This window comes from Oratosquilla oratoria, chromosome 15, assembly GCF_046742065.1.
Source record: "Oratosquilla oratoria isolate Oo_2021 chromosome 15, ASM4674206v1, whole genome shotgun sequence".
Classification (NCBI taxonomy): domain Eukaryota; kingdom Metazoa; phylum Arthropoda; class Malacostraca; order Stomatopoda; family Squillidae; genus Oratosquilla; species Oratosquilla oratoria.
In genome coordinates, this window is record NC_134791.1 from 16392039 (window position 1) to 16419152 (window position 27114).

The 27114-nt window shown below is 40.7% G+C and overlaps 1 protein-coding gene across 5 annotated transcripts; it reads right to left on the reverse strand.

The window, feature by feature from the left end:
- Window positions 1-21148, reverse strand: LOC143033315 (uncharacterized). 5 transcript variants are annotated; one of them, XM_076198604.1, is made up of 4 exons: window positions 21022-21148; window positions 17131-17257; window positions 12408-12572; window positions 1-5140 (listed from the first exon to the last, which is right to left on the reverse strand). In XM_076198604.1, the coding sequence occupies exons 3-4, from the start codon at window positions 12561-12563 to the stop codon at window positions 701-703; spliced, it is 4596 nt and encodes a 1531-aa protein (XP_076054719.1). In that variant the 5' UTR covers window positions 12564-12572; window positions 17131-17257; window positions 21022-21148; the 3' UTR covers window positions 1-700. The 5 variants fall into 5 exon arrangements, with proteins under 5 accessions (XP_076054719.1, XP_076054720.1, XP_076054723.1 ...); XM_076198605.1 differs by lacking the exon at window positions 21022-21148 and adding an exon at window positions 20797-20948; XM_076198608.1 differs by lacking the exon at window positions 21022-21148 and adding an exon at window positions 20674-20694.
- Window positions 21149-27114: the final 5966 nt, after the last annotated feature.

The following is a 27114-nucleotide window of genomic DNA, read 5'->3' on the forward strand; positions in this document are numbered from 1 at the left end:
GCAAGACAGTGGTACATAATTTTTTTTTTTTTTCAAATTATTCAAAATAACTTATTTTTGGTTTAAAAGGCTTCATACATTTAGAATAAATTATTTTTGGTTTATAGTGCTTACTACAGCAAACTTTGCTAATCTTGCAACATTGAAGAAAAACAGATGGGTCAAATAAATAACACCAAATTCTTGCTAATTTCTTATTGTGTTCACACAAATGAACAAAAATCAGGTAACCCAGTGTTACATAAAATGTTTTTCACTATTAACACACCAAGGGATAGCTTGGCATCCTGTAAAAATACAGAAAATAACATCTTAAAAGACAAAACAACTTACAGGGAATGCAATATAATAAGTTTTCATATTTTTGGTGATGCAGTTGCTGATAAAATTGCATATAATTTGACATGCAAAATTGACAATTGATATAACCACTTGAAGACAGGATATGCAGTCTATTTGAAAAATGAAAGGGAAGGCACTAAATATACAGTAAATAGTGGTATCATGCCCTTTCCAGGTCTCCTAATTAAAAATTACCAAAATAAAGTGTCTGAAGTAAAATGATACTATGCTACAAGCATGGAACACACAAACTGTGATTTAACCTGGAGACTGGATCTAAGTGATTAACTGCAGTAATGAGTGGCAAGTCCATCTTTGTACATGAGGTGCCGCATAATCAATGCTTGCATTACTCAGCCTACGGGTGTTGCTGATGATGATGATGATGTTGTTGTTGCTGTTGTTGTTGTTGTTGTTGTTGGTGATGATGATGTTGATGATGTTGTTGCTGCTGCTGATGTAACTGTGGCTGTTTATGATCAACCATTGAATGAGTGACCGCTTCCAGCTTGACCTGTTGTTGCGTCATCTGGGGTACTGCCATGACGACTTGACCAGTTGATGCTATGCTTGCCTGTGTCATGATAGGCGTTGCAGTTCCAGCCATGGCCACCGATACGGCGGTTGTCTGGGAGATGACTGCCTGACCATCCAAAGCTGCCACTTGTTGCTCCAATTCATCCCCAACACTATCGGCCAGGATGACCTGGTCTGCTGTCACTTGAGAAAGCACCTGGCCTGTGGTTGGATCTATGGTGACTATTTGTGCCCCCTGCAGGAGGTCATGTGGCACATCCTGTGCTAGCACAACTTGTGTTACACCCTCAGGGAGGTTGATTGGTCCTCCCACCATGTTAGCCATCTGTGACAACATAACCTGTTGCCCATCACTAATATGTACAGTTTCCACAGTCTGCATGGTGTTGGCTGGTTCAGCTCGCTGTCTTCCCATACCAGACATCTCTTCTTGTACTTCATGAGACACAATGGGGACCCTGTTGTTCATGATGTCATCCATCATCTCTTCTACACTCTTACCATCTTTATAAAATTCTTCCATCTGTTCCATGGTAACTTTCCATTCTATGAGTCGCCAAAGATTGTACTTTAACACTTCGTACTGTCCTTGGCCATAATCCTCAATCATCTTAACACCATAGTGCTGCAGTATACGACCTAACACCACTGAAATGTGATCTGCGTCCAGCCCACACTTCTGCAAGAGATTAGAGTCGAACAACTTTCGCAACAGCCTTTTACATTTAATATCTAAGGAATCTGGCTCTGGTTCTTCTAGTGCAGGTTCACTTGTAGATGAGGTTGGTAGTGCTGACGAGATTGGTGGGTTGCCCTCAACCTTAATTGGTTGTGTCGTAGAACTACCCCTTGGAGGAAGAAGACCAGCGAGTTTGGTCATGTTCATCTTCACACCACCGCTGTAAATATCCGGGCCTGAGCTGATAATTGGAACAATTGCACTTGGCAATACTGGCTTCTTGACTGGACGAGGCTGCTGCTGCTGCTGCTGTTGTTGTTGTTGTGGTTGCGGTTGCTGCTGTACTGGTGGTGGTGGTGGGGCTTCTGGTTCATCCATGTCATCGTCGTCGTCATCGTCCCACTCAGACCGCAAGGCAGCAATTTCTGGGTTTTCTGGTTCGGAAGGAATGATTACCTGAGGCTGCTGTGGTTGTGGTGGTTCCTCATCCTGTTCAACATGAACCTGATCCTGATACTGGTATGGTTGGTCTGATGGATGTCGTTGAGATCCACGTCCAGGTTTGACATCAGGGGAAAATATGGGTTTGTTTTGATGCACACTTTCAATATGACGATGTAATTTCCCCTCAAATCTAAACTCCCTCCCACAGAGTTTACATGAATATGTTGGTATACAGAATGACTGCAACTCTACTGGAGGTGACACTGCATTCTGCTGGGTTTCGCTTGTTACTAAAAATTCTATTTTCTTGTCCCTCTTATTTGTGAGAGGACTGGCAGTAATGTCTACAGGATATGAACCAACACGGTTGTCTACTTTGACTTTGGATTCCTCCGCTGCTTTCATCCTCGTCTGACTCTCAAACGGCCTCAGCACGGTTTCGCCTGGTCTTTCTATCCTTAACGGATCATCCCTCTTTGATTGATCATCCTTTTTCCCGTCATCTTTCTTTATTATATCATCTTTCTCTCTCTTAATATACTTAACGATACTAGCTATTCTTTGCAATTCAGCCTCGTCTGGTAATTTCTCCTCTTCAACAGGCCTTGGTCGTTTCTTGGACGGATCGTCCATTTTCTTTAACTTTCCACGAGCAATTTCCATTTTCTTTGCAATTTCATCCTGAGGTTCTGCCTGGTCAAACTCCACTGGTTTTACTGCTTCCTCTTGTCTAACATTGTCTCTTCTGCCCTGTGATTCCACCTTTATTTTAATTCTATTCCTAACTGTAGGACTACCTTTCTTCCCTTTAGGTCTGCAGATTTCACAACCCTTCATATTACAAACAAAGTCTTTCCCGTGCTGCTTGTTACGTGGTGCTCTCTTCACCCGTCCCTCTTCTTCCATGTTGGTAATGAACTCCTTCCTTATAGCTCTCAATGTTGGGGTTGGAGGGAGCCCATCCTTCCTTGGTCTTCCTCGTCCCCGTTTGATGGGAGAGGTTATAACCTTCACTATTTCTGGTGGCTGTTGTATCTCCTGCTCTGTTATAACAGAAATAGCTTCCGTCATTTCATGGGCACGGCCGGATTTACTGACCTCTGAGGGTTCAGGGTGTCTTGTTTCAATACTAGTACTATTAGCATCCAGTGATATGACTACTTCATCAGGTTCTTCATTTCCTTTGTCTGTGGTGTCAGCTGAAATTTCTTCCACTGTAGGCAATTTGTCACATAACTCCACTACCTCCATTCTTTCATTCCCCACTATGCTTGCTTCATTTTCAACAGGACCTTGGGCTTCTTGCATGGGACCCTGGGCTTCTTGTATGGGACCCTGGGGTTCTTGTATGGGACCCTGGGCTTCTTGCATGGGTCCTTGGGCTTCTTGTATGGGTCCTTGGGCTTCTTGTATGGGTCCCTGGGCTTCTTGCATAGCACCCTTGGCTTTTTGCATGGAACTCTGGGCTTCCTGCTTGACACCCTTGCCTTCTTGTTTGATATCTGGACCTTGTTGCATGGCACCCTGGTCTTTTTGCATGGTAACCTGACCTTGTTGCATGGCTACCTGACCTTGAATAACAGCCTGACTTTGTACAACAGCCTGACTTTGTACAGCAGCCTGACTTTGTGTGACAGCCTGATCCTGCATGGCAGCTTGACGCTGTTCCATTCTTGCCTGATTTCTTTCCATAATTGCTTGAACAGTCTGTCGAAGTTTTATGTCTTGCGAAACGCTGTCTGTTTTTTTAGTCTGTTCATTATTAGACAAGGATTGTTCTTGACTGGAACTTACCTCCTTTTTAACTGACATGATGGAAACCAAGTTCTGTTCTTCCTCCTCCATCTCTTCTTCTTCATCCTCCTCCTCCTCCTCCTCCTCTTGTGCAGCTGGGTCATCTACATCTTCCCCATTCTCAGCAGGGTCCATTTCACTTCCCTGTTCTCTCATCATTCTTTCGCCCATTCCTTTATCTACTTTTGAACTGGTATTCCGCTTTCCAACAATGGCATCAAATGCAGCATCTTGGGCTGGATCAGAAGTCTCTATGGATAATGGCATGACAAAGACCTTCTCCCTATCTTCTTCTTCTTCCTCCAAGCCTTCTTCATCATCTGAACTGAAATTTCTGTCCATTCCCTCATCAAAGATGTCATTTTCGTACATGTCATCGTCTGCTGGCCGAGGAGTCGGAGGTGCAGACACCTGGGTACTGGTAGTGGTCATTTGACTTTGGTACTGCCTTGGTATAATTACACGTCCACCTTCCTCATCTGTTTGGGTGGAAGTGGTACACATGATTTTCTTGCTTCGTCTCCTTGATGGCTTGGCATTCAAAGAGTCCTTGGGAGCTTTGAATATGGTAGGAGCAACACCTGTTTGTTTTGTCTCACCTTCAACAAGATTACTCACTTTTGGCAACTTATCAACAATGTTCTGGTCTGCCACTGCTCCGTGGTTCCACTGTACATGTCGTTCATAATCACTGAGACGAATAAAAGAGCGTGGGCAATGTTCGCACTTAAACATACGAGGTCCTAGCTTTTTTGTAAAGTGCTCGTCTGTTACTTTGGTGTGGCGCTTGATATGAGTTATGAGGTGATTTTTCTGTGTAAAGCATTTGCCACACAAATGACATTTGAAGGGCTTCTCGCCACGATGAATACGGAGATGGATGTTGAGAGCACCGACCGTCAGGAATGCTTTGTGGCAAACATCACAGTAAACGCATTTACTTTTGTCATGCAGCCGCATGTGCACCTTGACACAGTCTTGCCGACTGAAACGCTGGTGACAAACAGGACACTCGAATTGTTTCTCGATGCCATGCACTACAAGATGTCCCTGGAGGTGCACTTTACGAGCAAAAGACTTGGGGCAATGAGGACACTGGAATGGTTTGATGTCAGAGTGGATTGCCATGTGCTGCACCAATGTCTTGCCTGACATCATTACCTTTCCACACTGTTCACATGCCACTGGAATTTCCGTGCTTGCTTCCGTCTTAAAACCCTTCTTGAAAGATCCCTGCTTGACGAGTTCTTGTGGAGATATAATAATAGTTCCTGGTGGAGGGTCTAATCCCTCAATGGCATCTAATTCAGGGTCTAGGGTAGTGCTTACTCCATCTACATCCTCCTGAAACAAGATATAAATGCTTCAATTTCTACATACATACAAACATATACCAAAGACTCTTTCCCCCCTTACAAGGGAGGTAGCTGAAAATACATACATACATACATATACCAAGGCTTTTTCCCCCTTCCAAGGGAGGTAGCCAAAAAGGGAAAGGCATAAAAACACTCCCACCCATTTCATCCCTAAATACACTCCACACCCATCCCACCCTCCCTCTCATCTGAGCACCTCCTGGATGACGGGTCATCCCTGCACCCTGCCCACCGCCCTGGGTCAGAAGCAGTGTCGCAAGACACAGTACATCCACAGCAAGGCCACTTCATTTAATCGGCGACCCCCCCTCTCCGTCCCCCTTTATGCCTTTGTATTTTCAGCTCTGGAGGAGCTGAAAATACAAAGGCATAAAGACCACTCCCACCTATTCCATCTACAACATACTCCACTCCACTTCCCTCCTGGATGTCATGTCATTTTGCCCACTGCCCTGGGTCAGAAGCATTGTCACAAGCCACAGTACATCCTCAGCAAGGCCGCTTCGTTAGATTGGCATTCCCCCCCCTCTGTCCCCTCACACAGAAAAGGAGACGACAAGGAGAAATCTATTTAGGTTGCGTCAATTTATTTCTCACATATAATCCCTCACCCCCCATCCCCCACCCACTCCCACTCGTGCATCACAGCATCATTCGTACAAAACCATTCCCTATTCACCCTTATCTTCTGTCCTCTCCCGTCCTTCCTCAGCAGACATTCCCCTCTTTCCCAAAGCCCCTTTTACCAAATCCATCCATCTCATTCTACGTCGCCCCCTCATGTTCACTCTTTCCACCTCTTTTACTAGTCTTTCTTCACTTATTCTTTACATGGATTTGGAAAAGGCTTATGACAGGATAGATAGGAAGGCACTGTGAGAGGTATTGCAGATATATGGGATAGAAGGAAAGCTGTTAAGAGCAGTCAAGTTTTAATGAGAACAGTAGAGCCTGTGTTAGAATTAGAAATGGAGAGTGAGTGGTTTGAGGTAAAGGTGGGACTTTGCCAGGGATGTGTCATGTTGCATTTGCTGTTCAATTTATACATGGATGGGGTGGTGCGAGAGGTAAATGTAAGGGTAATGGGTCGGGAATTGGAGATGATTAATGAAAATGGAGAAAAATGGGAGATAAGCCAGTTGTTGTTTGCTGACAACAATGCACTTGTAGCAGGATCAAAGAAGAAATTAAGGAAGTTTGTGACAGAGTTTGGGAAAGTGTGTGAAAGAAGAAGTTGAAGATAAATGTGGGTAAAAGTAAGGTTGTAGAGGAGAAGAAGCGAGCTTTCACAGTTTGGTTACAAAATAGGACGAGGGAGTCATATGAGAGGTAAAAATAAAATAAAAGAGAAGTAAAGCAAAAGGTAAAGGAGGCAAAGAGGAGAGCAGATGTGAAATGGGGTAAGAGTATGACAGAAAATTTTGAAAGTAATAAAAAGATGTTTTGGAAAGAAATTAAGAGAGGATGAGGAAGCGAATCAAGTAGAGAAGAAAAGGTAAAAGGTGCAGATGGAGAGATGATAATGGAAGAGAAGGCAGTAAGGGGAAGATGGGCAGAATATTTTAGGGAGTTGCTAAATGTGAAGCAGGATAGGGAGGGAAAGATAGCTGCAGCGGGGAATGCTAAGAAAATGACAGTGATGAGTGAGGAAAATGGAGGAGAAATAAGGAAGGATGAAGTGAAGACAGTTGTTAAGATGATGAAAGCAGGTAAGGCACCTGGTCTGGATGGATGCCATGCAGTGTCTAAAAAAAGGAGGTACAGTGATGGTGGACTGGCTGGTGAGGTTATTTAATGTTTGGAGAGAAGGTAGAGTGCCAGAGGACTGGAGGAGTGCCTGTATAGTTCCACTTTACAAGGGAAAAGGGGACAAGTATGAATGTAGTAGTTTCAGAGGGATTAGTTTGTTAAGTGTAGTTGGGAAGGCTTATGGGAGGATCTTGATTGAGAGGATTAGGAGAGGAACAGAAGGAGTAATTGGTGAGGAACAGTGTGGATTTAGGACAGGTAGAGGTTGTGTAGATCAGATTTTTGTGGTAAGACAGATATGTGAGAAAGCTATAGGAAAGGGGAAGGATGTTTTTTGGGCTTTTATGGATCTGGAAAAGGCCTACAATAGGGTAGACAGAAAGGCACTGTGGGGGGATATGCAGATATACGGAATAGGAGGAAAGCTTCTAGGAGCTGTCAAGAGTTTTTATGAGTGTAGTAGAGCTTGTGTCAGGGTTAGAAATGGAGAGAGTGAGTGGTTTGAGGTAAAGGTGAGACTTTGTCAAGGATGTGTTATGTCGCCCTGGCTGTTCAACTTATACATGGATGGGGTAGTGCGAGAGGTAAATGCAAGGGTAGTGGGTCAAGGATTGGAGATGGTTAAAGAAAATGGAGAAAAGTGGGAGGTGAGCCAGCTGTTCTATGCGGACGACACTGCGCTTGTGGCAGGATTGGAGGAGGGATTGAGGAAGTTGGTGACAGAGTTTGGGAGAGTATGTGATAGAAGAAAGCTAAAGATAAATGTGGGTAAAAGTAAGGTGATGAGATGTACAAGGGGTGAAAGTGGCAGTAGACTGGAAGTGAGCATAAAGGGAGAGCGACTGGAGGAAGTGGATAGTTTTAGATACTTGGGTGCAAATGTGGCAGGAAAAGGTGGAGTGAAAGTGGAGGTAGAATGTAGATTGAGAGAAGCAAGTAAATGCCTTGGTGGATTGAAGAGTGTAATGAGAAATAGACATTTGAAGGAGTGATTGTGCCAACAGCACTGTATGGGGCAGAAACATGGAACATAAAGAGAGGAAGAGAGAAGGAGTTTGAATGTGTTTGAGATGAGGTGTCTGAGAAGTATGATGGGGGTTACTAGGCTAGATAGAGTGAGAAATGAGGAGGTGAGGAGGAGAACAGGGGTGGAAAGGGAGTTGGGAGATGGGGTTGATGAAAGAGTATTAGGATGGTTTGGACACATGGAAAGAATGAGTGAAGAAAGACTAGTAAAAGAGGTATGGAAGGCAGTTGTGGAGGGAGTGAACATGAAGGGACGTCCTAGGATGAGGTGGATGGATGGGGTGAAGGGGGCTTTGGGGAAGAGGGGAATATCTGTTGAGGAAGGACGGGAAAGGACAGAAGACAGGGGTGATGGAGAATGGTTGTATATGGATGATGTGATGCATGAGGTGGAATGGGTGGGGGGATGGGGGATGGGGGATGAGGTAGTACAGGTAGTCCTCACTTTACGCGCTAGATGCGTTCCAAAAGGCAGCGCGTAATGTGAATTTCGCGTAATGTGAGGAATTAAACTCACTACTTTGCTGTTACAAGTGTTTCCAATACCATAATCCTTCCTGCAGCTGAGCCACGAGCTAAGCATATAACCTCTGACCTGCCTTGTTGTTGTTGATTTACCACCACATATGGGATCACGGGTTAATTGGCCTTTACGCCTTGATAAGTAGCGTCCCTCTGCTGATCTGCACGCTGTTGTTGTTGTTGTAGCGGCAGCTTATTGCGATTCAAGGATGAATAAATTTCTTTCAAGTTTTTTTCTACATTCATTTTTATTTTACTTTTATGAAAATAAAATTACCCTTGGACAATGAAAAAAATCATGGGTCAGGAAACCATCCCATTGCCGCCACAATCACATTGTTTCTCTGCCCTTTATCTAACCTGTCCAGAACTTCCAGCTTTTGCTCCAATGTCAATGTCTTCCTTGCTTTCTTCTGCCTACCATCACAGGCTGGAAATGTCGCTGGGCGCTTGGGAGCCATGGTAAACAAGAACACTGATGATTTGATGAACACAGAGATGCTGACACAACGAAGCGTTGGTAAACAATGAGCTTGGTGGCGAGAGGGATGCGGAGGCTGGAATCAGCTAGCGTCACCTAGCGGCTGCCTTACGGAACTAAATCGCAGCCCGCGTATTTTAACTTTCCGGATTTCGCGTTACTCTGAGGAATTTGTGTAATGTGAGGAATACCCCCTAGTTTTGGACACCGCTTTAATGTGAAATCGCGTAATGTGAACCCGCGTAAAACGAGGATTACCTGTATGTGTGAGCAAAATTTGGCGCAGCCCAAAGGGATTTCTCCCCGTCTTCTCCTTTTATGCATGGGGGGACGGAGAGGGGGGGTCACTGATTTAATGAAGCGGCCTTGCTGTGGATGTGCTGTCTTGCGGCACTGCTTCTGACCCAGGGCAGTGGATAAGGTGGAGGGATGACCTGTCATCCAGGAGATGCTAAGATAAGATGGAGGGTGCAGGGGGTGTGGAGTGTATTTAGGGATGGAATGGGTGGGAATGATTTTATGCTTTTTCCTTTTTGGCTACCTCCCTTGTAAGGGGGAAAAAGCCTTGGTATATGTATGTATAAAAGTAAGGTGATGAGATGTACAAAGGGAGAGAGGAAGACAATGGCAGCAAATTAGGAGTATTAAGGGAGAGAGGCTGGAGGAAGTGGATAGCTTTAGATACTTGGGGGTGAATGTGGTGGGAAAGGAAGGAGTGGAGGTGGAGGTAGAATGTAGACTGAAAGGAGCAAGTAAATGCCTTGGGGGATTAAAAAGTGTAATGAGAAATAGACATTTGGGAATGGAAGCAAGGAGGAGATTGTATGAAGGGGTGACTGTGCTGACAACACTGTATGGGACAGAAACATGCAACATAAGCGAGGAAGAGTTTAAATGTGTTTGAGATGAAATGTCTGAGAAGTATGGTAGATGGTTACTAGGCTGGATAGATTGAGAATTGAAGTGAAGAGGAGAACAGGGGTGGAAAGGAAGTTTGGAGATAGGGTTGATGAAAGAGTATTGAGATGGTTTGAGCACACAGAAAGAATGATAGAAGAATGATTAGTAAAAGAGGTGTGGAAGGCAGAGATGGATTGAGTGAACATGAGGGGGTGACCAAGGATGAATTGGATGGATGGGGTAAAAGGGGCATTGGGAAAGAGGGGAATGTCTGTTGAGGAAGGAGGGTAGAAGACAGATGATAGGTGGTGAGTGGAGAACAGTTGTGTATGGATGCTGCTGTGATGCATGGAAGGGAGTGGGTGGGGGATGGGAGGGTAAGGGAGTATGTGTGAATGATATTTTGACGCAGCCTGAAGGTATTTCTCCTGGTCTCTCTTTTTTCTGCATGAGGACAGAGGGGGGTCACTGATTAAATGAAGCTGCCTTGCCGTGGATGTGCTGCATCTTGCTGCATTGTTTCTGACCCAGGGAAGTGGGCGAGATGCAAGGAAGACCTGCCATCCAGGAGGAGCCAAGAGGGAGGGAGGGATGGTGAATGGGGGGTAGAGTGTGTGGGGATGAAATGGGTGGGAGTAGATTTATGCCTTTGACTTTGGCTACCTCCCTAGTAAGGGGGAAGAGCCCATGGTATATGTATTTAAGATACATGTGAGAAATCTTTGGCAAAGGGAAAGATATCTTTTAGGCTCTCATGGGTTTCAAAAAGGCTTATAAGTAGGAAGACAGAGAGATTTGTTGATGGCAGTCAAAAGTGTTTGTGCAAGTAGTAGATCTATTAGTGTGGGTACAGAATGAAGAGAGTGGTTGGATTGTGAAGGTGGGACTGTGCCAGGGGTGTATTTTGTGTATGGACAGGATGGTAAAGGAAAATAATGCAAAGATGCTAGGTACTAGGTAGGGGTCTGGAGCTGATAAACAAGAGTGGTGGGAAGGGGGAGGCAAGTCAGTTTTTGTGCATGACACTGAGCTTATGGCTGAATTGGAGGATAGGGTTTGGGAGGATATGTTAGAGCAGTGGTTCTTAAGCTGGGGTACCTGTTGTACCCCCAAGGGGTACGAAACCTTAAACCTGAGGGTACGAGACATGATAGCCAGTGCAATGGTACTGTATATTTACAATGAGAAAGCAAAGAAGGTTTGTATCACTCATCCTTTTCATATGTTTGCATTGTATTTGTATTGGATGGGGGTACGAGGAACTTTTCTGAGATATCAAGAGGTACGGGCACTGGAAACGGTTAACCCCTTCACTCCGGGCCAAAATCTCGTGGGCAGCATTAGCTGCCAGACGTGCGATGTTGAGTCATAATACTCGCATTATAAAAAATAAAGTCACCGCTGTATTGCTCGTTCTCTCTTTCACCCGTGAATTTTGATAACCATAGAAAATATGATGAAGTCAGTTTACAGAGTATGGGGGCCACGCAGGTACAACTACAATAAATATAATCAAGACGCCGACATCGGCATCCTCGCGTACCTACTTGCTCCTCATGACGCCTATGTAGGCGTCATCGTATTGAAGGGGTTAAGAACCACTGTGTTAGAGGATGAAGGTGGAGGTAATGTGTACAAAAGTGTAATATGTACAATGGGTGAAAGTGGCAGAGCTAGAGGAAGGAGGAACAGGAAAGCTTTTAACCACTTCCATACGGTGACGCCTAAGTAGGCGGCATGAGGAGCAAGTGGGTACTCGATGATGCTGACATCGGCATCTTATATTCATTGTAGTACCTACGTAATTTCCATTCTCTCTAAACTGGCTTCATCAATTTTCTATGGTTATCAAAATACACGGGTGAAAGAGAATGAACGATTGAGCACTGACTTTATTTTTTATAATGTGATTATTATGACGCAACATCGCACGTCGGGCAGCTAATGCTGCCAGATGTGTGATGTGCCCTGGAGTGAAGAGGTTAAGAAAGGGCTCCTTCAATTCCTCAATGTCTACTCCATATAGTGCCATTAGGACGACACTCCACCTTTAGCCTCGGCCTTTTACACACACTGCAAGTATATATCTTGGGCACAGGCTGGGGGAGACACTAGTGCTTAGGGATGCACCTACTGATGGAGTTAAGGGTGTTGATGGATTTGGAGGTGGGTGATAGTGGGAATCTTCCCCTCCTATTTTTTTTATAAGATCCAAAAGGAGGCAAGATAAAGGGGAGGGGGGTGAATGGGAGTGGAGTATGTGGGGATGGAATGATTGGGAGTGGATTTTATGCCTTTGTCTTTTGGCTACCTCCCTTGTAAGAGGGAAAAAGCCTTTAGTACATGTATGTACATGTAAATACAAATTGTTGCTCTATTGGAAAACTGATATCAAATAAACTAAAAGACCCAGAATGAGCCTATGGACAAAAACATATAGAACAACCCAAAACATGAGAACCATCATTATACTTGGAGTACCAGGAACAAATTTACCAAAAAATCATTTGCAAAAACAGTGAAGATCTCGTTGAATGACACCTGTCATAGTTACCTGGTGCAAATGGTGAGGATGTGGCTCTTGCTGATGATCTACTGTGCTGGTTGGCTGGGTTATAAGGCTGCCACCACCACCGCTGTTCTCGTTGCCATCCATCAGCATGACACGGACTTCCCCCGATTCCATCACTTCAATGGAAGAGGATGCCATCTTAGTGGCCTGCAATAAATACAAGAGGATGTTTTTACCTTTGCTGTTTTAAGTAATTTTATATTGAACAACCAACTGTTCATGGTGACATGGGAACTAGAAAATAAAAAAGATCACAGTATAGGCAGACCCTGAAATCTCATGTAGTTTTTACATATTGTATGAATTACTAGAAAGCACAGATTTGCAAATCAATCCATTTTCCCACCCTATTTAACTGATCTATTTTTTTTTTCAACAATTCAGCTGGGTTGAAGAGGGCATTGGATATAAAAGGAAGGTCTATTCAACAAGGAAGATTGGAGTGAATGGAGTGGTTGCAATCGGACAAGGCAATGATGAAGTTCAAAGGGATTTTTCTTGTCTGCTCTGTATACTTCTCAAGTAGATTTTTTCTTCTTCTTCTTCTGTATAATGAAGCAGTGGGAACAGACCAACTTTGGCTGCTGGGCCCTGCTGTGTCACTAACCTAAACAGTGCAACTGGAGACAAGGACAACCCTTCACCCGTAAAGACACTAACACGGGGAAGGACAACGAACAAATTTTTGGATGGGCGTACACCCTGACTTGCCCATCACCACATGATGTGAAAAAGGCCTTTTGATATGTGTGTGCATGTACATAGCAGTCACCCATTCTGACAGGTGTCTGGTCACAATTGTCCTTGTCAAAGCTTGGGGATTTAAGACTATGCTCTGACTCCATGCATGGATTCATCTACCTTTGGATGATAAAATTCCAACTATCTTGAAAAGACCACAACACCTACACTAAAACCAAACAAGCCATCTGAAAACCTTGCATCCTACATACCAATATGCTATCTACAATCTCTCATATCTAAACTCATGGAATGATTTAAAAAAACTACCCATCTCACCTAACCAACACAAATCAGAGGCCAGTCCACAAGCACACCAACAAACATCATCCAACAAGTGTTACAGGGATCCACCAAGAATGGCCATGGTAGCTACAGACATAAACAAAGCACATGATAAAATTCCCTGACATATACTATCAATGGGCTGCATGGTAAGTGGATACCAACATGAACTCATGATCAAGTTTTCGTTAGTTCAAGTCCCAGGACCCACTGACAGTTTGCTGCTTTAGTTCCCGGCAACCCTGGCCAAGTTGGGATGCAAGTCAACTTGGCCTAGAAAACCCAGCAGTTTGCCACAACTGACAGGACTTTGTCCTAATTGATGTTTCTCACTTTCCACTGCATGGGAGTGGGATGATTAAGTTCTGTCTATATACCAAGGGCTTTTTCCCCATTATCGGGGGGGTAGCCAAAGTCAAAAGGCACACCCCCATTCCACTCCCATCCCTCCCTCTTTTTTTGGCTCCTCCTGGATGACCCTGCATCTCCCCCATTACCCTGGGTCAGAAGCAATGCAGCAGGACACAGCACATCCACAGCAAGGCCACTTTGTTTAATCAGTGAGCTCCCTTCTCCATCTGGGAGAAATCCCTTTGGGCTGTGTCAAAATATAATTTGCACATACTCTCTCACTCCCTCATCCCACACCCACTCCCTTCTATGCATCACAGCATCATCCATACACAACCATTCTTCACTCACCCCTATCTTCTGTCTTTTCCCTGCCTTCCTCAACAGGCATTCCACTCTTTCCCAATGCCCCTTTTACCCCAACCATCCATCTCATCCTTGGTCGCCCCCTCATGTTCACTCCTTCCACACCTCTTTTACTAATCTTTTTTCATTCATTCTTTCCATGTGTCCAAATCATCCCAATACTTTTTCATCAACCCTATCTCCCAACTCCCTTTCCATCTCCACTCTCCTCCTCATTTCTCACTCTATCCTACCTAGTAACCCTTACCATACTTCTCAGGCATTTCATCTCAAACTCATTTAAACTCTTCCTCTCTTATGTTCCATGTTTCTGCTCTATACAGTGCTGTCAGTACAACCACCCCTTTATAAAATCACCTCTGCATCCATTCCCAAACGTCTATTTCTCATTACACTTTTTAATCCCCCTAGGCATTTACTTGCTTCTCTCAATCTACATTCTACCTCCACCTCCATTCCTTCCTTTCCCAAATATCTAAAGTTATCCACTTCCTCCAGCCTCTCTCCTTTAATACTCGCTTCCAATTTGCTGCCATCCTTGTACATCTCATCACCTAACTTTTACCCACATTTATCTTTAACTTCCTTCTTTCGCACACCTTCCCATACTCTGTCACCAATTTGCTTAATCCCTCCATTAATCCTGCTACAAGCACATGGTTGTCAGCAAACAACAACTGGCTAATCTCCCACTTTTCTCCCTTTTCATTAATCATCTCCAATACCCGGCCCATTACCGTAGTATTTACCTCTCTCACCATCCCATCCATGTATAAATTGGACAGCCATGGTGACATGACATATCCCTGGCAAAGTCCCACCTTTATCTCAAACCACTCGCTCTCTACATTTCTATCACAGGCTCTACTACTCTTGTAAAAACTCTTGACTGCATTTAACAGTTTTCCTCCTATCCCATATATCTGCAGTACCTCCCACAATGCCTTCCTGTCTACGCTCTTAAGCCTTTTCCAAATCCATAAAGGCCCAAAAAACATCCTTACCTTTTCCTAAAGCTTTCTCACATATCTGCATTACCACAAAAATCTGATCCACACAACCCCTACCTGTCCTAAACCCACACTGTTCCTCACTAATTACTTCGTTCCAAATCCTCTCAATCAAAACCCTCCCATAAGCCTTCCCAACTACACTCAACAAACTGATCCCTCTGAAACTGACACTCACACTTGTCCCTTTTTCCCTTGAAAAGCAGAACTATACAGGTACCTCCAGTCCTCTGGTACTCTACCCTCTTTTAGACAAACATTAAACCTCACCAGCCATTCTACCATCACTGTATCCTCCCTTTTTTAAACACACTGCATGACACCCATCTAACTCAGGTACCTTACCTACTCTCATCATTCACCTAATCTTTTCTTATTTCACCTTAATTTTCCTCATTCATCACCGTCATTTTCTTACCACTTATCACAACAACTACCTCTCCCTTCCTATCGTCCTTCACATTTAGCAACTCCCTAAAATACTCTGCCTATCTTCCTCTTACTGCCATCTCTTCCATTATCATCTCTCCATCTGCACCTTTTACCTTTTCTTCTCTACTTGATTCACCTCCTCTTCCTCTCTTAATTTCCTTCCAAAACATATTTCTATTATTTTCAATATTCTGTCATACTTTATCCTATTTCACATCTGCTCTCCTTTATCTTATACTTTACTTCTCTTTTCTTTGTAGCTTTCATATGTTTCTCATCCTATTTTGCAACCAATCTGTGAATCACTTCTTCTCTTCTACAACCTTCTTTGCTTCATCATCCCACCACTTGCTACTACCTTTCCTTCTATTTCATCCTGTCCTTATTCCACACACCATCTTTTAACACCTTGCGACTTTCCTTGAAACATCCCCATTCCTCCTCTACTCCTAGTTCTACTCAATCCTTCACTACCTCCCAGTCGCAGTATACTAAAGTAGCATAATTTCTCTATGAATAGATATTTCCTCTATCACATACAAAATGTGTGGCTCTGGTCCATAGGGTCACCCCATATAGACCCTAATGTATGAGCTGCATGCTACTGAGAAGATTTTAATCCTCACAAAAACATACGGTCAATACCTCAGAAAGGGTACTGGGGTTAATACCCCAGATGGTTAAGTTATACTATCAATAAAGATCATAAAGACATATACCCCACAACAACAAGAAATGTCTAACTTCTTAGTAGGTAGACAGTGCAGAGTAATCCAAAATAACCAAATTAATGTGTCAAAAAGATTACAATGGAGTACCACAAGTTCAATACCTTTGCTACCTAACCTCTTCACACACAATCTCCCAAAACTAGAACCAGAAAATAACACCAAACCACTCATCTACACTGATGACATGATGAATTTAGCCACACAAAGAAACTACAAAATAGCAGCTAAGAACTTCCAAGCCTACTTAGACGCACTAGAACAATGACTAGTTTGTCTAACTATGCAGGAAGGACACTTATCACCCTGTCCAGACAAATCCTCCTCCACCTCTGACATGGAGGACCTAAACACCTCCTATATACCCATCAGAGACATCATTTAGATATAGATATGATGACAACTGACACAGGAATTGTTGCAGAGAAGATGGACCCCAACACTTTATCATCCTGGAGGCCATCATTTTAAAAGAATTACAACCTGCCATTAACATACAGGGTTATGCTTTTATCACCTTACTGAGCATGAAACCTCCTTGTTGGAGCCAAGTGGAATTGTCCACAATAAGAAAGCCAAGTGTCAAGGCCCATATCCAGGGAACCCAGAGAGACAAAAATCATGCCTTGGGCAATCAGTTATGCTGACAAGTTGAAAAAATGGTGCCAGTCAGGATGGGAAACCCAAATGTGACCTCCTTCAGATTTCTGTATTTCTCTCCTCAGCTAGCTACCCATATACACAATATAAATATCAAAAGTATAAAATCATCTCAACTCTAGGGGCACTTACTTAAATATGTTCCAGTTGACTGCCTGTTCCAGTATGTTGGACCTCAGAAAGGGGCACCTCTCAGGGTGCCTGATAATGGGTGGAGCCTACTGCCCCTTCACAAACTACAGGCCTCATGTTACCTTCCCTGCGGAAGACATTTTCATAATTAACAAGAATAACTGTATTTTCAAAATTCACTGAATGGAACCCAATGTTCCTTGGTCCCTCCCATAGACTTTGGATTGTTGCCTGCATTGTATTAATGTGAGTCCATTTTTGTCACTAACTTATTAAGTAGGAGGGGAACAATCAGCAGCTGTCGATTCTCCTTATGTGAAAAGGTGGAGGAAATACAAATGAAGTTAATAGAATGAGACCTTGGGGCCTAGTCTGAGGACTGGGTGTCAGCCTCTCAGGGGCTGTACTTCAAGACAGAGATGAGGGTGTTGAATAGTTATATAGATGGGTAGCACAGAGATGATTATCCGACATCTTGCGGGACTACTGTTTGCATCATCATTGGCCTCACATTTTCATAATTCAATTGTTTAGTATTATTATTAAACCTTTCAAAATACTTTTACTATTTTGGTTCCATATATTCCTTTGCTATGCTAGCTGTATCAGATAAACTCTTCACTATGGTAACAAATGTTATGCAGTTTATTCTGGTTATTATGTCGCTAGACAACAAAATATCTCTTCTCAAAGTGACATAGTCGTCCCCAGAAGCTGTTACCAGTTTCCTGGAGGCTGTGGGTCTTCTGCAAGAGACGAAGGGCAATGGACTAATTAATACCTCTTCAACAGACATGTTTTAATTTTTTTTTTATTAGATTATTCTAATTCCAGAAAATGGTTTATTTCTAACAATATGACTATTAATTAAACTATACATTTTTGTTTAGAAACCATGGTCCATTATGTTCTTGATTTTGGATACTTCTTTTTGATATAATGGGCATTTGATACTGTTATGGTTTTGATGTCTGTATTGTTATTTCTGCAATTTATAATCTACCTTACTTGTATTCAGAAAGCTCTTGATTATGGGCACACTTTGCACATTTCGGTATAGTATGTACATACAACAGAATGTCAAATACTATACTTCTCCAGACAGCTTTGTATATCAACCCACCTGAGAAATCACTCCCAAGATAAACAAGAACAGCAATGGTATGCTCATATTCAGGTCACCATACCCACACGAAAACATCATCAACACAGGACTGCTTGGCCATACAGTCTAAGGAATGGCAACAACAACACAGAATTGATCTAGCAACTGACACTACATGTCCTGTCTCAGTTGTTCATAAATTGGGGGTAAATTATCCCTATGAATAAGATGTCAATTTGGAAGGGTAGGAGGAGCAAAAACACTAAACTTAAGACTAGTTAGCTAATCCTTGTGATTAGATTAGCTATTAGTGATAGTTAAGAGGCATAGGAGTTATACTCATATACATTGCTCCTTCTCACAGCCTCAACATACCTGTCAAAATTATTGTTCAGTCAACACTTCCATTAACAACTACTAGTTCGGAGAGGCTATTCCAGCGATTTACTATCCTGGCATTAAAGAATTTCAACCTATCTGTGGTCTTGTGCCTTGGTTTTCTTGGTTTTAGGCAGTGACCACTGAGAAAATCATGCAACACCTTGCAGCAGGGTGTAATCAGTGTACTAAAAACTATATATTCATAGATGATAGAAAAAATATATACATTTTGGGTTCTAACATGTGCAATGATTACAAATACTAACCAGATTTTATCAATGACAGTATCAGGCATAATGTACCATTTTAAACTGGGTAAATTGCCAAAAACATTAGAAAAACAATTGCCCTTGGTGGAAATGCCACAGTCTGACGTTTTCACAACAACTCCACAAAATCTCTTCACAGAGTGATTTTTGGGTTTATCCTGTGTAGTAGCAATAATAATAGGAGTGAATGTCTTGGCTTTGGCACCCCTAGTCTGTTTTGGTTTTCGCTTCGTTTATATTTGGACTTTGGGTCCTCTGCATTTACAGCGGTTATATATTGTTTGTGTACATCACTGTGGGACTCCTCCATGAAACGACCATGGCAACAGATTTAATATTCTCTTCAGTACTCTCGGTGTTCATTTTTGGTTGACCAGGGAAAACTAAAGTACCTTTCTCTGTAGGCTTTGTTTTTTTGTTTCCATTTCTCATAATCATTGCTGAACATCACTGTCCGCATCATCTATAATTTCAATCTAATGCATGAACAGGTAATTACAGATAGCTTATCAAATGAAAAACATGGGTGAATAATTTCTTGAAGTGAAACATTAAAAAACAAAAACAATAACATATAGTACTGAAAACTGGCTACTGATTCAAGCTTCACCTAACAACAAGTCAAAATACATTGTGTGTTACATTTCAAAGTTCTGACCAAAAGAGACCCAATTCAAAGGTAAAATTCCTTAAGTTGGCTCAGTATCTCTTCCAACTTCCTAACCTAACCTCACCCAATATAACCTGATATAATTAAGTTTACAGTTTAGAAATGTCAATAGTTCAGACCTTTGCACTTATTCTCAATCAAATACATTCTCTATAAAAATGTTTACATGGAAAATATTAGTTCTACAAATTAATTCAAAATAAAATTATGTAAATCTACAAAATATCTCCTCAAAATTACTCTACTTGCTAATTATTAATTCAACACTACCATTATTACTATCATATATTAAGTCTACTAGGGGCTGAAAAGCCAATGGAGTATGAGATTGAAAAATAAACTACCCAACACAGGTAATACGCCACAAGGCATAAACCTAAATTGGACTAAACAAATGTTTATTTACCTTTCAGCTCCCCTAATAACTTTCAAGAAATAATCCCAAAGTAAAGTAAACACGATAGTTTTGAAATTTGATAACACGGTCACTCGGCAAACACTATCTACTATACGATTACCTGACTGGTCAACAGTCTTTCGGCCTGACGCAAGTTGTTGATATTATCATTAATATGATCCACAAGCTTTTCTATTCTTCATTAACACGACTAACATGACCAAAGTCACTTCTCCAAAACATTGGTGCATCACAGAAAACTGTTTTCAACAAAAACAATGTGTATATGTTTTTATTATTGAGCCACTCAACCGTTCTTCCTACCAACTCCACACTCAAATTCTAAACAAGCCTTAACGAAGCGTTGATCGACAAGAGTAACGGCCGTAGAAAGCATCCATAAACACGGGGGCAGGAAAAAAACAGTCAAATCGTCTGAGAAACTTGCTTTCCCATAGATATAGTTGAGAGAGAATTGAGAATGTCCGTTTTCCATGTCCCACAATATCAGCCCCGACCCATCCGCCTACCACGGTAGCCATTTTCTCTTATGATTTCTAGACCGTCTTTACAAATAATTTTTTAACCCGCTACGAATCATAAATATCATATAGATGTCAATAATTCATCACAATAACTCGATGGAGTTCCTTGAGTATTCTGAATCAATGCACGTGTGTGCACGAAGTGATAACTAAGGAAAAACAAATAAAATTGTTACCGTTTGTCTCAGCCTGGATAATCAAGAAAAATTCCATTATAACGTTTCCCGTTCTCCGTCAATGGTTAAATAATGTAAACTGACTTCACCATTGTCACAAATTATATTATTTTTCCAACCTACCTACTCTGGAGAAGCCTGAATCACAAGTTCATAAAACCAACTACACAGAAATCAGGTTAAATGAGCCTAAACTAAGCTGAAGAGAGGCAGAGAAACGACATTATGCCTGGCGACGCCTGACCCTCACTAGAATCCCAGTCTCTGTGCTACAACAAAATTTCCCATTTTCACATTAAAAAACAGGAATGAAGATTCTTTAACATCTAAAATAAATTCTGTACTTACTTATCAATGCTTTTGTATGTGTTGCTTGTCTGGGATGGTGAATTCTACGCCGATATCCGCCATAAATTAAGGAAATAACACTACCCGATAGTCAGGAAAGGCAAAACTGAGACGCACAAGTATCGATTCTCTCATATCACGAGATTTCACGAGAGTATGACGTCACTCAGCGGCCGATTTGAATTGGATGATTTGCTGACATGAGGTATACTGGAAAATAGATGAATACATTATATTTCTGTAGAATATTACGTTTGATTTTGATTTTGTTATAAATTATTCATATAATAAGCGCAAATATTATTTGTTTGTCTGTCTCTATGTATGTATATATGTAGGTAGGTATGTAGGTATGTTTATTTATATTTTGTTGATTTGTTTGTTTGCTTGTTCTGCTGTTCTGTCGTTATTTCTCCAAGGATATAGACAAAAATTGGCACATTAGTCAACATGCATCCCAAAATAGCGTATGGACAAGAAAAATACAGGGATTGGGTGGCTGTCACCTTTGCCTTAGGTGCTTGAACAATAACGTTACCATTTTTCATCAGATTTTTACCAATTTTGGTATAAGGTTATATATATATATATATATATATATACATACACGAGAGCAGATTCAAAAGTAATTTTTGTTTCAGCACCAAGGTATCCGAGGGAACTGTTTATGGCATTATTATCAGAGCCCTTACATGCCTAAGTCCCACCCGGGGGCAATGTTCTTAGTGACGTCCCCCCCCCCCCACACCACATCACCACTTCCCACCTCCATCAAGACCACAAATCAACTGAGCATGGAAAAGAAAAATGTAGATATTTTGAGTCAAACTTGAGAATCTTTTTTACGTAGGCAGTTTAGGTATTGATTTGCAAAATAATTAAACACATTTTAAATGTTGTAGTTAATGTCCCTATTGCAGAAAGGATAAAGTAAAATACTTAATATTTTGTTTATTATAATGATAAAAGCGTCCATTACAATAAGATATTCAGGGATTCTTTGACCTTTGTTATCATATGCCCCCCTACCCCCATGTGAGGACCCTGATTATTATAATGATTGAACCTTCGCTGTCATGACTCGAAAAATTCGTCTCTCTGATGCAAATATTGACGGTGTGACAGTATAATATAATAATCCCTGAAATGGAAGTACGTCAGAAGCAGAGATGCATCATTGAATTCCTCCACGATGAAGTGAAACCAGTCGACATTCACCGGCGCTTGGTGAACGCTTACGGAGCCGAGGCAGTGACAAACCGCACTCCGGACGGCCATGCACAGGCTCTTGCTCATCGCTGGCGAAAGTTTTTTGAGAAGTGGGTTGATTATGTAGAGAAATAAATTTTGGAGGGAAAATGTCCACTCGTTTTAATGGTACAACTCCAGTCTTCATAGTTTTTCGACGCTTTGAGTTACCAAGTAAAAAAAAAAAAAAAAAAAAAAAAAAAAAGTGTATATATATATATATGTCTGTGTGTGTGTGTGTATATATATATGTATATATATATATATGCATATACATATATTACATCTGGGTATTACTGGCAATTTGTATATAGGAATAGGAATTAACCATTATATCAGATCAAATGCCATGTTTACAAACACTTAGAAACAGTCAGACCTAACATATTTATATTTTTGTTTCAATATTGTTTTAAACTGGATATCTTTTCCCTGGAACTGAATTATCGTTGAGGAATTACTATGTTTCATTGAATTGATTTTTTTTATTTCTTAATATTTCAGATGTTAATGTGGATCTTTTTTTAAGAAATATACTCTAACAGCTGGTTTATCATTTATATGTTTATATACTTATCAATTAATTAATTAATTAATTTGTGTATTAACTTGTTCATATTAACTTATTCATTTATATTTTCATTTATATATTCATCTATTGATGTATTCATTTACCTACTTTTCATTTATCATTTAATTTTTTCATTTATCAATTTATTTATTCAATTTTTTTTTTACGTCATACTCCTGAGATCGTTCTCACTCTGAGTTCCATTCTTCCAGAAGTATCTCCTGCCTTCAGAATTTTCAATCGTATTTGAATGCTTCAGAGAAAACTTAGTGTCTTTCAGAGCTAGCAAGACTACTTCTTCACCTCCTCACTCGACACAATCTTCCACGAAGCGATCCCATGTTCTTTGATCGTACAAAACTTTCCCCTGATGACAGTGAATTTTCGTTTGTTTATTTTTTCATAACAAACTCAACTGGATAACACATAACTTAATTATTCTTAGAACGGCTTAGATTGAATTAGTTCCTCTGTATCGGGATATAATGTTTTTTACTCCAACTTAGGTGCCTACCCCCTACGAGAGGTTGTGGTGAACCTTGGAGGCAAGGTTCCCATGGGAATCATGACAAGGATTTAGGAGGGACGTGGCCAGCTGTTACAAAATATAAATTTCTATATAATATGAGGAATCTGAATGTAAAAAGAAACTTCCATCACTCTATCTTGACAGAAGAAAAAAATCTATCAAATATAAGGTAAATATGATTGTGAATTTTGTAATAAGGCAAGGGGTTTTTCATCAGCATTCTATTATTATTATTTTTATTGTTTTTATCATAATTTTTTTTGCGGGGGGGGATAGGATTTGGGAGAAAAATAAAGAGGACCAACACGAACGTTGAGAATTAATGAAAGAAGAAATGAATTGAAAAAGGTTGAGAATCACCAACCTATGGGGATATCGACCATGTTTTGTGCAATCAATATCTTAAGGATTTTGTTTACATCTTTCAGGACCAAGTCATTAAACATTCTTTCATTACTGGGAACTATTTTTCTTACCACAGCTTAGACATCACCTCTTCCGTGAGCCGTTCTTCTTAAGGATAGAAGAGCTGGTTATTGAAAAAAAACAGGTGATTGTCTTGTACAAGAGACTTATCTGGCATGGTTCACCTCGCTCGCTTAGAATAACTCAACCAAATGGAATCCAAAGCTTCTGCCTAATCGAAGATGCCTTTCTTAGTAGGTCCTCAGCGTCTCCCTGTCAGCAGCAAAAATGCATCTCTATCTCTTTTCTATCGATATTTTCATAGTCGCTATTCTTCTGAAGTTAGAGTAACGATTGCGTGCTTACCCTACTTAGAAGACCATGCAGCAGCATTATTTTTTTTTTTCCAAACAGCTCACCTATTTTTATGTGCAAGTACTTTTTGAAAGAGTTAACCAGTCCATTTTCCTTCCACTGGGAGGCTTTGGAACTCTTTTTCCCACAAACTCTCTTATACTTCGACTTGGAAAAAAAAAAAAAAAAAAAAAAAAAAAAAAAAAAAAAATCGAGACACCTCCCCTCCTACACCGGTACTTGAGTTCGAAGTTATCTTCTGCTCTTTGTTCTGTTCTCTTCGAAGTGGTCCTCCACGGGAATTTTCTGCCACTTTTTGGAATAAAATGAAAATGAAAAATTCTTCGGGGACGTTTCGCCCTTTTGTACATTTGCATCTGTTTGTATTCGAATATGAGTGCATTTGTTCTTGTGTGTGTGTGTTTGTGTATGTGTGTGTGTGTGTGTGTGTGTGTGTGTGTGTGTGTGTGTGTGTGCGCGCTTACCTAATATTATTTACTTAATAATGATATCATACAGGACAGGAACTAAGCTTGTGGGGACTTGTCTCTGGGTATCCAATGACTAAATTTTGCTTTAAATTCATTTATATTAAATTTATAGACTGTTTCTTCCCATTTATTCTACAAATCAATGCATTTGTACGGATAATATCTATCTTCTTGATTCGTCACTCAATAATAGATCTTATTATTTTTTTCCACACCTTTCATAGGTCTAATGTTATCAATGACGTCGCCTCTTTCTCTTCCTTCTTTCGATGTGGACAATCTTGTCTTGTGCAGACTTTTCTTCTCCGATTTGTCGGCAAGATTAGGTATCCTTTTGCTCCCCTTTGAATTTTCCAAATTTTTCTTAAATCTCTCCTTTTATGTGGGGTTTACACCACTACTGGGCGATAAGATTTTCAGTTAGTCTACGTTTCACCAAAACTTTACTAAAGAAAACGGCTTAATGACGAACAAGATTTTCATTTACGTTCAGGTCACCACCCCGTACTAAAAGAGTACTAACCCAGAATCAACTAAACAACAGACACCATTGCCCCGTAATCAAGTATCACACAGAAGACACAGAACATATTGTACTCTACTACACTTACTCTTTCTGAATAAGACAAAACTTCTTCATTGAGTGACTTAAGGTACGTTTTGCTCAGTGAGATTGTTAGCCAACCACAGCCAATGGCGGGTGACATGCATCCTGACATCATATTTGGGTAAACGCGTTGTTAGGTTCGGTTGAAACGATCAGCCTCGTACTTTGCAGCTCGAAGCCAAATAACCCCTTTCTAAAACAAAGAATTAGTGTTCTAGACAATCGTTTGATGATCATCGTTGAGCCATAAACGATCATCGTTGAGCAACAATCGCACGGAACAAGATGTACATTTAGGAACTGGATTGGTGGCCGTAGGCGGATTCCCAGGGGCTGCGGATTTTTATTTATTTTATTTATTTATTTATTATTTTTTTCAGGGGAGGACCGGGGCACAGGATGGTTTGATTTTGTGTGAAGGCCACACTACTGCTGCACATCACAATCTAGGGCGGATCAGGCTCTCTATGGGTTTTTCATGTACACATGTAAAACATTATAGTTGCGTTATATGGTACTTTTTATGCGTCATTTCGGGTTCTTTCGTATTATACAATGGAATAACGTAATATATGACATTCTTTCAGTATTTAGGAGCACTCCCAGCCATGCTTCCATTACATAATGTATACATACATACATACATATATATATATATATATATATATATATATATATACATACATATATATATATATATATATATATATATATATATATATATAGATATATATATATATATATATATATATATATATGAGCAGATTTTTTTTTACGTTTTTTGCTCATGCAACTCCAGAAAGGTCAGAATTCAGACTTACCCCATCTTAATCATCCAGGAGAAAAAAGAGGGCGAATATGGATGTGAAGGGGAATGTGATGGAGAAGAAGGGATTTATGTTGAATAGGATTCGTTTCTCTGAGAAGCAATTGAGGAAAAAAACAAAAGTTATATTTGTGTCAGTGTATTTCGTCGTTCGAACGGGTTTCGTTCGTTTGTTTATTTAGCAGTAACACTGCAGAAAAATAATTGGATAGATTGACGTCAGATTTTCAGGATAATGGTTCCTATATAATGTAATAGAATTTTGGGAGTGATTGATTCAAAATGAAGATCACCAAAAAATATAGAAATAGTTTTTGGTTACAGCTTTCTTACAAATTGTCAGATCTATTTCAAGTCAGATCCATTTCTATACAGAAGGATAACTATCCTAACTACCACGACCGAGGATGGAACTCGGTACACGGAATGATCAAACCCGTTTCCTTCCACTGTATTGTGGGAAAAGAGGTTTAATCATTTTTAGTCCAAATTTGATCCTTGATCGTGATGCTTAGAATAGTTATCATGCCTAAATAATAGTGAAAAATACAAGGTTACACTCAAAGTCATCGAGTTTTAGAGGACCTTATCTCGATAACAGTTGCAGATAAATAGTTTTTTATTGTTATCAGAATGGAGGAAGGTGTATATGAGTCTACACTTGACATAAAGACCTTTACAATGAGTTATTAACATAAATCATGCTGACAGAAGACCTTTTGGCCCATAACGATGTTGGACGAAAAAATAGTTTCTTATATGCTTACCCAAGTGAACTTTTAAGCTTCGAACTTACGTTACATTTAACTGCCTCAGCTGTAAGTTTATTTTGTTTATTGACGACATAGGTAGTGAAGTTGTTTCTACCTATGTTTAGTGTGAAAATATATTCGATTTTGATGTAACCAATTACTTCTGATTTTTAAAGGCTTATATTAAGTCTTCCTAGATTTTCCATTTTCAATGTCTATTTACTTTTTATCTATTTTTTCTTGAGCAGGATGGCATTGAGGGACCTTAAATAGGTCATATAAGGTCACATATACTGCTGGAATATTCTGT